Source organism: Macadamia integrifolia, chromosome 14 (assembly GCF_013358625.1).
Source record: "Macadamia integrifolia cultivar HAES 741 chromosome 14, SCU_Mint_v3, whole genome shotgun sequence".
In the NCBI taxonomy this organism is placed as follows: Eukaryota; Viridiplantae; Streptophyta; class Magnoliopsida; order Proteales; family Proteaceae; genus Macadamia; species Macadamia integrifolia.
The window spans coordinates 8,668,936-8,684,214 of NC_056570.1; the positions used below are offsets into that span (position 1 = coordinate 8,668,936).

The 15,279-nt window shown below is 36.9% G+C and overlaps 1 protein-coding gene and 2 long non-coding RNA genes across 6 annotated transcripts; 1 reads left to right on the forward strand and 2 right to left on the reverse strand.

Moving 5' to 3' along the window:
• Positions 1 to 1,365: 1,365 nt before the first annotated feature.
• Positions 1,366 to 7,811, reverse strand: LOC122062118. 2 transcript variants are annotated; one of them, XR_006134805.1, is made up of 3 exons: positions 7,613 to 7,811; positions 7,377 to 7,491; positions 1,366 to 1,949 (listed from the first exon to the last, which is right to left on the reverse strand). It is a non-coding gene; the product is annotated as an uncharacterized LOC122062118 (long non-coding RNA). The 2 variants fall into 2 exon arrangements; XR_006134804.1 differs by having other exon boundaries at positions 7,377 to 7,811.
• On the forward strand, positions 2,274 to 6,769 carry LOC122062117 (formamidase-like). 3 transcript variants are annotated; one of them, XM_042625776.1, is made up of 7 exons: positions 2,274 to 2,523; positions 2,959 to 3,196; positions 3,335 to 3,543; positions 3,973 to 4,208; positions 4,628 to 4,871; positions 4,968 to 5,075; positions 6,392 to 6,769. In XM_042625776.1, the coding sequence occupies exons 1-7, from the start codon at positions 2,305 to 2,307 to the stop codon at positions 6,512 to 6,514; spliced, it is 1,377 nt and encodes a 458-aa protein (XP_042481710.1). In that variant the 5' UTR covers positions 2,274 to 2,304; the 3' UTR covers positions 6,515 to 6,769. The 3 variants fall into 3 exon arrangements, with proteins under 3 accessions (XP_042481710.1, XP_042481711.1, XP_042481713.1); XM_042625777.1 differs by having other exon boundaries at positions 3,335 to 3,525; XM_042625779.1 differs by lacking the exon at positions 6,392 to 6,769 and adding an exon at positions 5,789 to 5,939.
• On the reverse strand, positions 2,959 to 3,977 carry LOC122062119. The gene is made up of 2 exons (XR_006134806.1): positions 3,805 to 3,977; positions 2,959 to 3,580 (listed from the first exon to the last, which is right to left on the reverse strand). It is a non-coding gene; the product is annotated as an uncharacterized LOC122062119 (long non-coding RNA).
• Positions 7,812 to 15,279: the final 7,468 nt, after the last annotated feature.

A 15,279-nucleotide genomic window follows, 5' to 3' on the forward strand; every position in this document is an offset into this window, starting at 1 on the left:
ACCAATTAGAAATAGCATTTCCTTGACAAAGTAAAAACACCTGAATAAATTCAATGAGGAAGCAACATGTTTGCTGTTGAGCTCATCGGTACTTGATGAATATACATCCGAAGGCTTTCAAACATTTCACTAAGATCAAATTTAAGAGGGGCTGGATAGCCAGTACTGAAAGTGGCATTTTTTTTCATCAGTGAAGATTCCAAGACAGTAAATTAAAATGAAAACTAATCCTAAACCTTAACATGCATATCCATGTTCCATGCAAAGCTTTCAGACTTTTCCCCTACAATTTTTAATGTAAGAGGGACTGGATAGCCAGGATCCAAAGCTGGAATTCTTTTCAGCAGTGAAGATTCCCAAGACATTAACTTTAGATTGCAACTAATGCCTAAAACTACAAAAAGACTACAAATATGCATAGGGTGATGCTCACATGAAGAAAGTCTCCACTTTGCATAAAGAAGGAAATATTGAAGACAAACAGGACAGGATGGTTCTGGGATTTAGATTCTGCTAAGGCGTTGCTTGCTCTCTCTGCTGATGGCCATGCCGAAGGTGGAGTTAGTGAGTTGCTTTAGCAGGTCTGCCTTGTCCGTGTATTTTTCATTTTTGATGTAATTTTTTCTCTTTTTCAATAAAAGCATCTTTTAGCAAAAAAAAAAAAAAAAAAAAAAGAAGTATTTTGTTCTGATTCCCATGTCTTCTTACCTACAAGAAAGGTAAGATCGACTACGTACATCATATTTACTTGTCTATGTGGATGATATTCTAGTAACAAGTAGCTATACTTCCCATTTTGCTTCAATGCCCACTCACTTATCAATTTCCATTCAAACAAACAGGACACGATGGTTCTGGGATGAGTTTTCCAACAGTTTCAAACTGAAAGTGTAATAAGAAATTGACTGGAACAAGCACTAATAGCGATTGTTTAGAAGGCATTTATAAGCTCAGATTTAAGGGTTATGTTGTTTCGTAAGATGTTTATTTGAATGATTTGAGATTTGGTATGGTGTTGGTGATTTGGAAGTGTGGAATTTAAACTTGGGGAAAAAGAAACCTAAAAGGTAGCATGGTCTATACTCCCAGACAAAGTGGTGGGTGAAATGCCTGGCCCCGCCCCGCCCCGCCCCTCCCCTCCCCTCCCCTCATGAAAGGCATAAATCCTGCCCCTGTTGAGGGTTCTACTAGTGCTCCCATTGGCCCCGCGTGGGTGTAGGGGTGACACTGCCTTTTAGAGAACCCTCTCCCTTAAATTTATTACCAAGTTTTGTCATTGTGACATAACATTGACATCAGCAGATTATGTGGCAGCCCAGATATGGGTCTGCATTTCTCCACGTGTCGATGAGTTTCGGTCCGATATACATTCGACAGGTTTACAAATTCCCTTTATCCAAGTCTTGTTTGTTGAAAGTAAAATAGGGACCCCAATCCCTGGAAAATAATCAAGTAACATATAATATAAACTAGTTTGTCTTTTTGATATGCATGGCAAGATTCAACAACTGAACCAGAAGAATATCTAGGCCAAGCAAAAAAGAACAAAAATCCAAAGGAATAGAGATCCACCTAAGATTTTATTCATTATGCAGAACAGGATCCAGATTACATTCTGCATAATGAATAAGTGGCCAAGCAAAAAAGAACAAAATGGTAAGAGAATCTTATATGTGGGCCTCAAATTTCCTAGTAAGCAGGCTCTGAGCTGGATTTTCCATGTCCTTAAGTGAGGAAGTCTTGAGTGACATTATCTGAGTTTAGAAAAGTGTGCACTTGACTCAGCCCACTAGAGATGAAAAGGATAGATTGAGATGGAGTAAGATACAACCAGCGTAGAATATCATGTCACAGTGATAATCTCACCACTCATTCATCACTGAATTCAGTATCCCAAACAGAATGCGTAGTTGCATCTGAAGAAGTAGAGGCATCAGGAAACATCTTCCCTACCAAAAGAATACAAAAAGAGATTAGAAGGAAAAATATATATGCTTCAGTTTAACTGATCAATTATATTCTGATTAAAATATATTAATAAAGTAAGCTAATGATCCAAAGTTAACATCAGTAAGCTGTATTATTAGTTTGACATTTTAGAGAAAAGGACAAACCTCTGGATAGAATATGGATTGATGATCAGATAAAAAATTACACTCCTGGATAGGATAGCATCCAGCATGCACTGGTGGGGACCAATGGAGAAAAATCTTCTACTTCGACTTTGTCATCTACCATATACATATAATAGAACTATAAGACTGTGATAGATATCTCTACTCCTCATCCTCGAATGGTTCAGTAATGGCTCCTACCACTCCAAGACTAGTAGTTCCCATCGACCTGAAGAAGAAGCCATCGGAACAGAAGGTACCTCTTCACAACCGTTGGCACCCAGACATACCAGCAGTTGTAGATGTTACAGAAGGTGAGGTCTTTAGAGTTGAGATGGTAGACTGTAATGGAGGAGCTGTTGGAGACAATGATAGTGCCCTTGATATAAAAGCCACAAATCTTTTTATTGTAAGTATTTTTACAATTTCTGTAAGACCAACATACTGATGAAGTGGGCATCGCTTGAGTTTGAGTAATCAGGAAACTTTGAATGGAAGGTCAGTTGTGGGAGAAGCAGGCCTCCCAAAGTTACATGACACCTAATTTCAAAAAAGACTAGACTTTCTCCAAGATATAGTTCTCCTAACCTGTACTTGATAGATATTATATAAATGGTTAAGAATATTTCTTGTTATTTACAATCCAAAAAATAAAATTCGACAGATCCATCATATCACAGTTATGGCACTTGCTTATCTCTAAGATAACATAATTGAAGCTCTTAGACCAATACTTGATTTTCTTGTAACATTTAACTTCATCTAACAGTTTGACAAATGAAAATATACTATGGAGCTGATATATTATAGATCATTTAAACTTGCTTGTATGACACTGGCCTAGGGGCACTTTCTCAGCGGACCGATTCGAGTATTGGACAAAAAGGGTGTGCCAGCTAAGCCAGGTGATCTTCTTGCAGTTGAAATCTGCAACTTGGGTCCTCTTCCTGGATCTGAATGGGGTTATACGGCATCACTTGACAGAGAACATGGGGGTGGTTTTCTGACTGACCATTTCCCTGCTGCAACCAAAGCTATCTGGTATTTTGAAGGGATATATGCCCACTCCCCTCAGATACCAGGTAATTTCTCTATCTTATTTCCATTAAACATGCTGCTGACTCTTTAAAAAACATGTAAAAGAAAAGTCCCAAATGTCTTCTGAATGTTCAGTATGTGTCAGATATTAAGATGCCCTTCATTTTATCTCCTCTTGGCAGGCGTTCGATTTCCAGGTATAAGTCACCCTGGAGTTATTGGCACTGCACCATCAATGGAACTCCTAAACATATGGAATGAAAGGGAAAGAGAACTTCAAGAAAATGGCCACAAATCTATGACACTGATTGAGGTCCTGCACCAACGACCATTTGCAAGCCTGCCAACACCAGAAGGCTGCCTCCTTGGAAAGGTATATATAATTCACTGGGTACCACTGCAAATGCTCATTCTTCAAGCTTTTCAGTCTGACAGAAAAAATTTATCAAATTTTTGTGTGGATATTTCCATGAAATATTTCCTTCTTTTTTTTTTTTTTTTTGCTAGAGGTCAGCAATGTATATTAAAGAAAGATAAAAGGTTATGCACAAGTACAGATTTATTGTCCAGGCATACCCACACAAAGAATACAAAAAAAATCACGGTTTCATCAATTTTAGTGTAGATATTTCCATCAAATATTTCCTTTTACCTTCTGTGGTGAAGATTTTTAATCCCAACCACAAAACAGATAGTTGTCGTGTAGCCCTCCGTACGTGTGTTCCGCAAAATATCCAGTTAGCATGTTTAGGTTCCAATGGATTCATTTATATGGTATGGTGAAACAAGAAACATTCTAACTGTTAGAAACCACATGCAGATAGAAGACGGAACACCTGAATGGGAGAAAATTGCAAAGGAGGCTGCAAGGACAGTTCCTGGAAGAGAGAATGGAGGAAATTGTGACATCAAGAATCTCAGCACAGGTTCAAAAATATACCTTCCAGTATTTGTAGATGGAGCAAATCTTAGCACAGGTGACATGCACTTCTCTCAGGGCGATGGTGAAGTTTCATTCTGTGGAGCAATAGAGATGGATGGATTTCTGGAGCTCAAGTAGTTTTCTTACCTTATTACTCAAATTTATGTAAATATGTGATGAACCATTTCTTTCCACTTTAAAAGAAACTTCCAGGACACTACATGAGAGAGATAACTATCAACATCCTCAAATCTGAAGTGTCTTGAAAAATCTCAAAATGTTCTGCTTTGGAACTCCTGTAAATTTTCCTAAAAAGATCAACAATAAAGCCTGAAAGACCATGTTTCTTCCTCTAACAAGTTTTGCGACATCAACCGTCAACCTCATCAAATCTCAATAATCTATTCTCCCTCTCAGATGCTTTTGCTCGGCATTGCTTACCATAATTTGGTTATACTCAATATAGTTACTGTTTTTTTTTTTTATAAAAATTATGCATCTAATCCCATTCTATTTTCAGAGTTAATCAATGATAAAATTGTCTTGGTATCAGGTGTGAAATCATAAGGGGTGGAATGCACGAATACCTCACACCGATGGGTCCAACCCCTCTTCATGTAAATCCAATCTTTGAGATTGGCCCAATTGAACCAAGATTCTCAGAGTGGCTGGTATTTGAGGGTGTCAGTGTAGACGAGAGTGGAAAGCAACATTATCTTGATGCAAGTGTTGCATTCAAGCGTGCAGTCCTCAATGCCATCAACTATATCTCTAAATTTGGATACTCTAGAGAACAGGTCTAAGTTCTGCACCACAGAGAGAGAGAGTGGGGAGATTGCCACATTAGAATAATGTTGATTTACTAACCTTGGAAATAAATTGTTGTCTATCAGGTCTATCTTCTGCTATCAGCTTGCCCCTGTGAAGGAAGGATTTCAGGAATAGTTGATTCTCCCAATGCCTGTGCAACTCTTGCAATTCCAACAGCTATATTTGATCAGGTCACTAAGCTTTGCCACTTTATAAAATTGCTATCTACTCTAACAAAAGGGTAATGCCAATTTGCAGTACTTTTATAAACTCCACAGGTTAATGTCCTACACCCTTTTCAAATTGGAAAATCATATAAATTGCAGCAGTTCCTTTAACTAAAAGTAGAATCTACCCTTGGTTCTTCTTACATAATTGAGGCTGCAAAGTTACCGTTCCTCTGAATGTCTAAGACCATAGGCAGGACCCAAATATCTGCAAGCTGTTCACTTAGAAATTATGGAACCAAACAAGTTGAATGGAATTTTTTCATAGACCCTTATCCAGTTTCCTGACCATTGTGAATTATGAAATGAATCCTTTCCATGATTTTCACTTTATCTTAGGTTGTATCCTATATTCCTATGTCAAGACTTATCAGGTCATTTTCCTCTGCCTTGAATCACAGACTTGCTCCTTGATAACAATTGTCTTCCTAGCATCTTGTCATTCTCACCTATTGGTGCCATCTTATTGAGACATTAACGGTGTCAAAAAAAAGTCTGTCAACTGGCTGGTTTTGATAATGCAGAACAGAAGATGTTTCCAGCAGAAGTTGAGGCACAATCTTTAAACACATATCTTACCCCTCTTATTCAATCAAAGACATTTGTTCTGGATATAGACCAACATAATTTTTCTTTTCAAAACTGACCTAGCATGGCATTGTTGCAATATTTTGCAGAGATTAGTATCCCTCTCTCAGTATTTGAAATATGAAGATCTAGAGCTTTAATGTGGAGTGAAACAAGAAGCAGGGCCTTTGGCTCCCCCCACCACCACCCCCCAAACACACACATACATTCCGCAAAGCACAACAACAACAACAAAAACAATGACAACAACAACATCCAAAGCCTTATCCCAACTTAATGGCGTCAGCTGCATGGATATTCTAAGCAAGGACGAGCGCGAGGATTCTTGCAAAAAGATTGATGGATTATGGCTAATTATAATAAGTGTCGGTTGTCAACTTGACGCACCACTATAAATCAGCCACAGGCTTATACAATAGGCTATAATAAGGTACCAGCTATCTACATATTAAAAAAAAAAGGTAGGTAAATTGGATGGTATTGGTTGTCTAATTGGTGCAATTTTACGCAGTTGCCCATCCAAAGGAGTCTTAGCACCTGGATCCTCCCTATTTATAAGCATGTAACAATTGATGCTGTCACCTTCATTCTCTAGGTTATTTTTTGTAAACGGCTATGCATATAAGCCCTGATTTCATATATATATATATATATATATATATATTTTAAATTGATTGCTTGGTGGTGTGCAGGATATTCGACCAAAACCTGGAAAAGTACCAGTGGGACCACGGGTGATGAGGAAACCAGATGTTATGAAATGCACATATGATGGAAACTTGCCCATTACAAAGAACCTAAGTGCCAGAGCTTAATCGTTATCAGAGGAACCAAGAGCTATAGAAGCTTTAATTGTTGATTCATGTTTCATACAGAAGCTATGTTTGGAGAAGAGGATTTGCAGGATCTTAAAAAACCTAGAATTAAGAGAGCAAAACCCATACTTGTGTGCTTCAAATAAAAGGAATCATTCACTAATAGGATAATTAAATACAATATTGTATGTTTCTTCAATGTTGAAACCTCTGGTGCTAAAATATCGAATGTGGAATTCTAAACAGAACCTTATAAATTTTTCGTTCTTTCCTTTTCAATCTGCTCTTATTTCTCTAAAAGATTCATTTCAGATACATGAAGAACACAACGAGTTTTCCAACCATACAGACCCAATGCAAGACAGTATACATTAACTAAATCAGCATATTATATACCATGTGATGAAACAATCAGAATAATATTTCCTTGACAAAGTAAAAACCCTGAATATATTCAATATGGATTCAACATGTTTGCTGTTGGGTTCATCAGTGCTTGATGATGAATATACATCTGAAGGCTTTTGAACACTTTCCTACAAGATCCCATGGAAGAGAGGTGCTGGATAGCCAGGATCCAAAGTTGGCATTTGTTTACATCAGTGAAGATTGCCATGATAGTAACTAAAGATTGCATCTAATGCCCAAAACTACAATCTTGCACAGAGTGATACTCACAGGGAGAAAATCTCCACGGATCTATTGAAAAAAGAAATCACATCTATTCCCAATCAAACAAGCAAATAAATCATCAACTTGCAAACAAGCAGGCGTTTTGCATTCCACTTCAAATCTAGAATAACAATTAATCCATTTACAACTGGCAACTAATATCCAAAAATAATAACATCCAAGTCACAACCTGCTAGTGGCTTTAGATACTTGAGAGCATCCATTGGAGTTGCAGTGATGGAGGAAACATTAACATCTTGAAACGCTGAAAGTCAACGGACTCGATGCTGGCTCTTATCCCATCACTGTTTGCAGTGGAGTGGGAGCAGGGTTCAATTAGTCACAGTGATTATTACTCTGCCCCTTACTGTACCGTACAAAATCGATAAAGAAAGTTCTTGGGACCTAGAAATATAGAATACCAACCTGAATCGAATTTTAGAACTGAATAATAGACAAGATATGACGATTTGGGGATGAATTTTCCAATGGTTTCAGGCCGAAAGAACTACTTGGGGAGTTGGGGGTAAGATGTTTACTTGAATGATTTGATTTTGTTTTGAAAATATTTGATTCGGTGTTGGAGATTTGATAGTGTGGAGTTTAAACTATTTTTTTGCTTAGAAATGCAGATTAAATCAAATATATTTGGTGTGTTTTGCCCTTTCATTGTAACATATAGGTTTTTTTCTTCAATAGGTAAATCTTGTCATTTCACTTTTCATATGTATACTTGAAAAGATATATACGTTTTTTTTATAATGACATGTATAATGGCATCATTTTCATATTATTAATTTTTTTTTTTCAAATTCTCACTTCACTACTTTCTTGATGATAATAAAATGCACCATTTAGAAGCTTGGATACCATAGCAATACATTAGGAATCGAATCAGACCACCCCATTAATAAATGGAACATGACCCCAATTTTGAAATTATTCAATAAATGGGATAGTTCTAGGATTAGACCCTTGGGATCAAACAATCCAAGAACCATCTAAAGGTTTCTCATTCTGATGAACATAACTTGAACCATCGGTGCATGGCACATTCACTACTTGCCTCTATTCAGACATTAGTATTTTTTTTTTTTCTTTCTTCATATAATGTTATGTTTGTCTAGAATTTATGATCCATTTTGAAGATTAACCTGCTTCGATATATTTTGGTGGAGACCCAAATGAGATTTTTTTCTAAGATCTATTATGGTAGCAGAGGGGTTGGGCCGATAGGCTGTGACCCAAATGGTATGATATGATTCGATCGATCCAACTTGAAGGAGTATGTAATGTACTAATCGTCTTGTTGAACAAGCATTGTAATTTGGGGTTTTTCATGTTAGAGTTTTAGAGCGAGATTTCTTGCTGCGATTCGGGTGCTTTTGAGCGATTCCCATTGTAACCTCATTTTTCTATATAATGGATCATTTTTTTTTCACCCGAAAGACGTAGCAAACCACATCAATGTGTGAACCTCATTAAATCTGTGTTGTATGAATATATGTTTGTCTTTTTCTTCATATTTGTTGGTGTTTGCTCAAACATATAAGTGTGTGTGTTTGACAAATCCAAGGATAGTGCATTTCTCTAGATTATTGTAGGGTAAGAGAGGGGCAAATGCATGTAGCCTTATCTGCTTGACAGGATAGGCTTTTTCCAATTCTCTAGAATATAAAAATAATGAATTTAAGTTCTCTATCTACTCCAAATGGTTACTGGTTGATTGAGATTGAGACAGAAGCTATCAAAGACAGAAAATCACGCAATATCAATTTGAAGGGTCAATCCATATATTTGCAAGTGCAAGCTTCAAATAGGAATAGTAATTCCATTTTTCCTGAAAAACCAATTACAGATAATTGAAAGTTATTTGGGAGTTATTTTAAGGGGTGACCTACAAAGATGTAGACCACTAGCTCATCCAAAATTGGCTAATCTGAAAGAGACCGACAGGGAGAACAAAAAATAGAATGAAAATCAGTGCATCTCTTTTCCAGAAAAACCCTAAGAATTATCTCTGTATTTGGGAGCTTAGGGGCTTGAATAAGTCTCGATAGATAGGCTTGAGATTGATGACATTATGACGTGCCATAGCATAATATAGTAGTAATGCAATTGCAAGAAGGTTTAGAGAAATTTAAAAAAAAAGTGAAAGTTAAGGATAATTTATAGAACATATATATTCAAGAATAGAATGTAAAATAAGAATTCTACCATATAGGGAAATTACTTCAAATCTACCATAAAGTAGCCTTCAATTGTAGAAACGACTTCTCATGATTGGGGAAAATACTTCAGGACATGCTAAATTGATAAGTATGTCTAGAAGGTTCAAGTTTTTCCAAGCCGTGTTCTAGATCGTTGTGGCCTAAAATTTTGTGATCATGAGCACAAAATAAAACTCAGCCTCATCCCAACTTAATGGGGTCAGCTACATGGATCCAATAAATATAGGCAATGAAATAGGACCCAAAACCTCAGTCAATGGTAATCTTAAGAAGCCCTAAGGCTGCTTAAATTTCATCGATTTGATTTTTTCTTACTGAAACTATGGCCCCGTTTGGTATTGTTCCAAAAAAACGTTCCTACCATTTTTTCGTTCTATTGGAATGAAAAAACGCAAAAATCTATTTGGCAACCATATGATGTGTTTCAGTTTTTTTGAACCAAAAGTTGGAAAAAAAAAACGATTTGAAAGTGGAAAGACGGAACGACAAATTGTCGTTCTGTCCGACAATTTCATTCCAAACTTGTTAAAAAAGGAACTTTCGTTCCCGATAATATACCCTCGCTTCCTTTCACCTCTCCCTTTCACCTTTGAGCATGCAGAGTTGGCGAAAAAAGAAGACCGATTACTGGAGAAGCAACTCGACCTTGAATCCTTGACACAGCAGGTACGATCACTTTCTTCTTCTTCTTTGTTCTTCACCTTCATTCTTCTTCTTCTTCTTTCCTCTTCTCTATTTCGCACAAACCTCAACATTTTTTGGGTTTTTACAAATCAGAAGGTTCTTGCATCGTTCTTCTTAAGGGAGAACTCCACTGCTCATCTCTACTCGACTCTGCTCGTCGATCACGTCTTCTCAGATCTCATATGTGAAGACCAGATCTTTGCAAGTTTTCAACCTAGATCTCTGCTCGTCTTCACTCAACCAGGTACGCATACTCTTGGAGCCATTTGTGGGTTTTTGTTGATTCGGTTTTCTGTTGTTTCATGGTTGTCCCTGTTGGCAACCCGGCCACGTGGCGGTGATGACATGGCTAGTTTGGGTGACATGGATGGAAATGACAACATGGTAATGTCCAGTGTCACTGATGAGATAACAGAGCTGCTTGGTAAGCATGGAATGGTTTGATACATCCTTAGTATGTGGTGCGGGTTTCTGGGTCAAAACTGGCAAAATTGGCCTATTTACGCTCGGGGGCATTTTCTGCAATGAAAATAACATTTTTGGAAGATCATTTCTTCATGAAAAATATAGATTTATCTAGTCTAGTGCATCTAATTTTGTTGCATTCCGATACCGTATGTAGAAGTTACGACATTTGTGGCAGTCGAGGGTAGTTTCGGCATTGAAGATGAATTTTTTAAAGGAAGATCATTTCTCCATATAACAATATGACAAAAATCGAATCTTTTCAATGGTTCTGATTTCATTGCGTTCCGATTCCGTATGAGAAAAATACGTCATTGGAAAGGTCTAGGGGCATTTTGGTCTTTTTATATGGATGAGTCATATGACTGAGTCTTCTGGAAAGTCGTATAGCATCCACTTATGGTTCCAATGCACTTTGTTTCATCTCAATCGAATATCGTATGAAAAAGTTATAAGTGTTTCTGTAAAGCCGGTTTGAAAATCCAAACCGAAAATCCATCAGTTGCTCTCGGTGTTGGGTGGATTTTTTGGAATTTATTTTTGAAATTTGAAGGGATTTTGTGTAATTTCAAGATTTTGAAGGTCTGAGTTGCAGGGGGTCTTTAAGCACTAAAATATATGGAGGCAGGGGCTTGATTATAATAAAGAGGAGTAAAGGGAAGTGAAATGAATGGTCTAGATTCGACCACGTAGGCTTGATGCCCATCCAAAGGCTGCTGAGATTTTACGTTGATATGGATGAGATAGATGCTTACGTGTAGGATTTGATTGGTTAGGTGCATAATCCTTGATGCACTAGTGCTACACCTTATCAAGGTATGTTGTGGTGTTTCGTGCGTGCATAGAAGGTATAAAAAGGATTCCGATCTTAAGGATCTCATGAGATCTGATTAAAGCCATCATGAAAGATTCAGATCCAATGGCCGATAAGCTTTTCACTTTGTGAGTGGGAGACAAGCTCCCTTAAAATCCAGAAAAGCAACCAATTAAAGATCGACAACAAAAAGTGCCAGCTGACTGCTGACATCATCAAGACGTCATTAGTTGACTATCTTATTCAAATCTTGTGGTTGAGATTTACTATCCGTTATTTTAATTGGATGGTTTAGATTATGAGATTCTCCTTGATGAAATCTATGGTCAGATTTGCTTCCCTATTGCGCACACCGCCGGTGTAGCCTACGCCACTCCTACGAAGATTCCATTTCAGGCTATCTCATTGCTCCAACTTCAAATGGTCATATCTCCCTCATTTTAACTTGGATTTGGGTGAACCAAGTTGCTACTTCTTTGTTTTTCAAGCCCTACACTATGGAAGCAAGAAAAATGAGTTTTGAGTGAAAGAAGGCTACGATTTTGGTAGAAAAATATTTCCCCTCTTTGTTGGTCCTTGAATGAACATGAATACTTGATGATAAATGTTCTTAGGCCATTAAAGGAGGTAAAAGAGGTGGTTGATGTGTGATAATGATACATTAACTCAAAGCCAAGGAGGAAGAGAAGAAAGCAAGGTTGTGTTTGCTTTGAAGAGCAAGAAGCCAAGGACAGAGAAGGTGTAAGTACCAAACTTGTCAGTACGAGTTTCCAGTCATCCCAGGCAATCGGTTGTAAGATTCTATAACCTTTGATTTTACATTATATGCATGTATGTATGTTAGGGTTAGTTGTGGATGAATGTATACATGCTAGGTTAGTTGTGGATGAACTGTAAGCATGCTAGCTAGTTGTGGATATATATGCTAAACAGAGCTTGACTGTAGGGCATTGATATAAGCCCAAAGTTACTGTATTCTTTATTAAGTGCTTAGTGGGTGCTTACAGGGAGTGGGTGCTCCCGTGTAGTGGGTGCTACATATTATATCGACTCTGCGAGTGCCATCTCAGCTTCGGCTTAAGAAAATTAGATGTGGATGCTCCCGATTGTGGGTGCAGTCAAAAGTAGTCTATTGAGTAAGTACGAAGCCTTTATAGGCATTACTCCAGGGATGTAGGCAAATTTTTGAACCTCATAAAAATCCTGTGTTGTGGGTGCTTGTTGTTTGCATTTTATATTGAAGTGCGTAGAATGTGGAATGGGTGTGCACACTTGGAAGTGCCTATGAGAGGCTGAGTGTGCATACGACTGTGTGTACACAGGGACAGGTATATCAGGTTTTTCTTGGCCAGACATCGAATAGGTTTTTGGGGATCGGAATTAGACTCACTGATTCACCCCCTCTCAGTGACTACCGGGTTACAACATTTTCTACTAGTGGATTGAACCCTAGTAGTGTTGATTTTTATGTGTAACAGAGGCTTTCTGTGGTCAATGCCTCTGAATTTTTCTTTTCTCTTCTGGGGCTTGTCTATTACTTGATCATTGTCTGAATTTTTATTTTCTCTTCTGTGGCTTGTCTATTACATGATCGTTGTATCCTTATATGATTGGGTTATGGATATTTTCCGATTATTACTATTCTCTATATAAATGATTGGTTTTTGGAATTTCATCGTCTCTTTGATTCTGCACTTTTCTTCTTTTCTTTACCCTTTTTTTAGAGTAGCAAGATTGCCTTACTATGTTCCATCCAATTGCATATGACTTGAGCTCATTCTTTTACTAATATATTGTTGTGATTTCTGAAATCAAATGCATACAATGCTTTCAGTTAGATGCATGGTTTGAATCAAAATTATTCTCTTGGGATCCTACTTCTTTATTGATTATATGTTAATGATATCGATTCACTGCCATTCTGCTCATGTACTCACTTGTACCTTATTGTTTTTCATCTTCGATGCTTACTAGGGTTACCTCCCTTGGAACCATGTGTTAGGACTTCTACATATCTATTTATCATATGTTAATGTTATCGATTCACTGCCATTCTGCTCATGTGCTCACTTGTACCTTATTGATGTTCTTTAATGCTTACTAGGGTTATCTCTCTTGGAACCATGTGTCAAGACTTCTGCAATTATGCAATACCGAAAGTGCTTTTGAATTTTTTAACCCTAAGTAGTTGGGATTCAGATTTGAGTACTGCTAGTTTTACTTTATCCCGAGTTAGTTTGAACTTCATTTTTTTGGTATTCTAAATTTGAGTCGACTCTTTTAAATTTTGAAAATTTTAAGTTGGGTCTGAGTATTACTCTTAACCCTTCTCTTTAGCCCTTATTATTTTGGGGTCAAAACTGGGCTTTTTGCTTGATTTTGTTACCAATATTGTTTGTCGAACCAAATATTTACAAGTTGCATTTGGAAATACCAAATATTTAGGACAGAAACCAAAACTGGTTTAATGATTTCATCGGTGTAAACATGAAGAGTTTAATTTCAGTAAAAATCACCAAAACTTAATCCCATGGATAGATTTTCTTATTACCTATCTGGTGAACCCAATGCCTAGCAAATGTGATGTGCTTCAGGAGAGATGGGACCAAAATACTGGCAGGCTGTAATTTCTAAGGCACATTTTTCCTGTATAGTAACTTATTGGGAACTTCCGCCTTGTAGGTTTCAATAAAGTAACATGCAGTATCAAGGAATATATCCTTCTCCATATCATCATTTAGTGCATCAAAACTTACTCTCTAAGTTTCCTTTGAATTTCATCATTAGGAATTCTTTTCAATTTCTCTAATGCACTCTTTATATTCAAGAATGCTTTTATTAAATAGAAAAGAACCTAAAACCTCAAGAGCTAAAGGAAGTCCATTGATATAACCAACTATACTCTTTAAGAGAGACAAGTAAAGTACATATTAAGAGAAGAGGTATATCACTCTCAAGGCCAATACCTAAGATTGAACCCTTTAGCTGGATGGATACCAGATTGGAAGATCTTTGTCATATGTTGCTTATATTACTTTTTGTTTCTTTAGTACAAGAAATTGTAATTCTGGGAAACTTTCCAAATTTGATTTTTCCGTATGCATGTAAGTTTTATTTACAAATGTTTGTATCATATTCAGAAGATAAACTTCGTTATTTCTTTCTTTAGTGCTTTGTCTTTATTATTCAAAATGAATTAGAAAATGAAACATTATTGGTTAAGCTAATTGATGACAACTGAATTGAAGTTTGAGATACATATTGGGCTTTCTATCTCAAAATTGTATTGATTTTATAATCTTGTATTATTGAAGAATGTATAATAGCCCAGTATGCTAACGTTTTACGCTAACTTATAATGTCTAGCTATTATGTCTGAAAGTAGTATCCCTGCTGTTAAGTGGTCAGAACTTGAGACCACTGTTTTTCATTGAGGCAATAAAAGAAGCTGTAAAAAATGGTCACGAATCCGGTAATTCATTTAACAAAACTGGATGGGAGGACATTACAAAGCAATTTCAGAAGGCTTTAAATCTTATAGTTGGGAGAGAACAATTACGCAATAAGATAAACAAGTTGAAACACGAGTACCAATAATTCAAGAGACTACTTGACACAACTAGATTTGGGTGGAACTCAATGAAAAAATCAGTCACAGTTGATGATGAGTTCGTATGGGATAGGGGAATACAGGTATAATAGATCTCATTGGCTAGTTGAATTATTTCAAAATTAGATTGCAATGAGTAGTACATCTGAAATATACAATGACTGCTTATACAGGCAAATCCAGGTTAGTTAAAATACAAGAAGTATGGACTAAACAACTGGTCAGATTTGAACATGATATTTGGGGATGCCTATGCTAGAGGAAATTTAGGGGTTGACAGTGCACAAGG

Coding starts and splice junctions, on each gene's coding strand:
- LOC122062117 (XM_042625776.1), top strand. CDS start 2,305: ATGGCTCCTACCACTCCAAGACTAGTAGTTCCCATCGACCTGAAGAAG. Junction 2,524..2,958: donor AAGCCACAAATCTTTTTATT/GTAAGTATTTTT, acceptor ACACTGGCCTAG/GGGCACTTTCTCAGCGGACC. Junction 5,076..6,391: donor CAACAGCTATATTTGATCAG/GTCACTAAGCTT, acceptor GGTGGTGTGCAG/GATATTCGACCAAAACCTGG.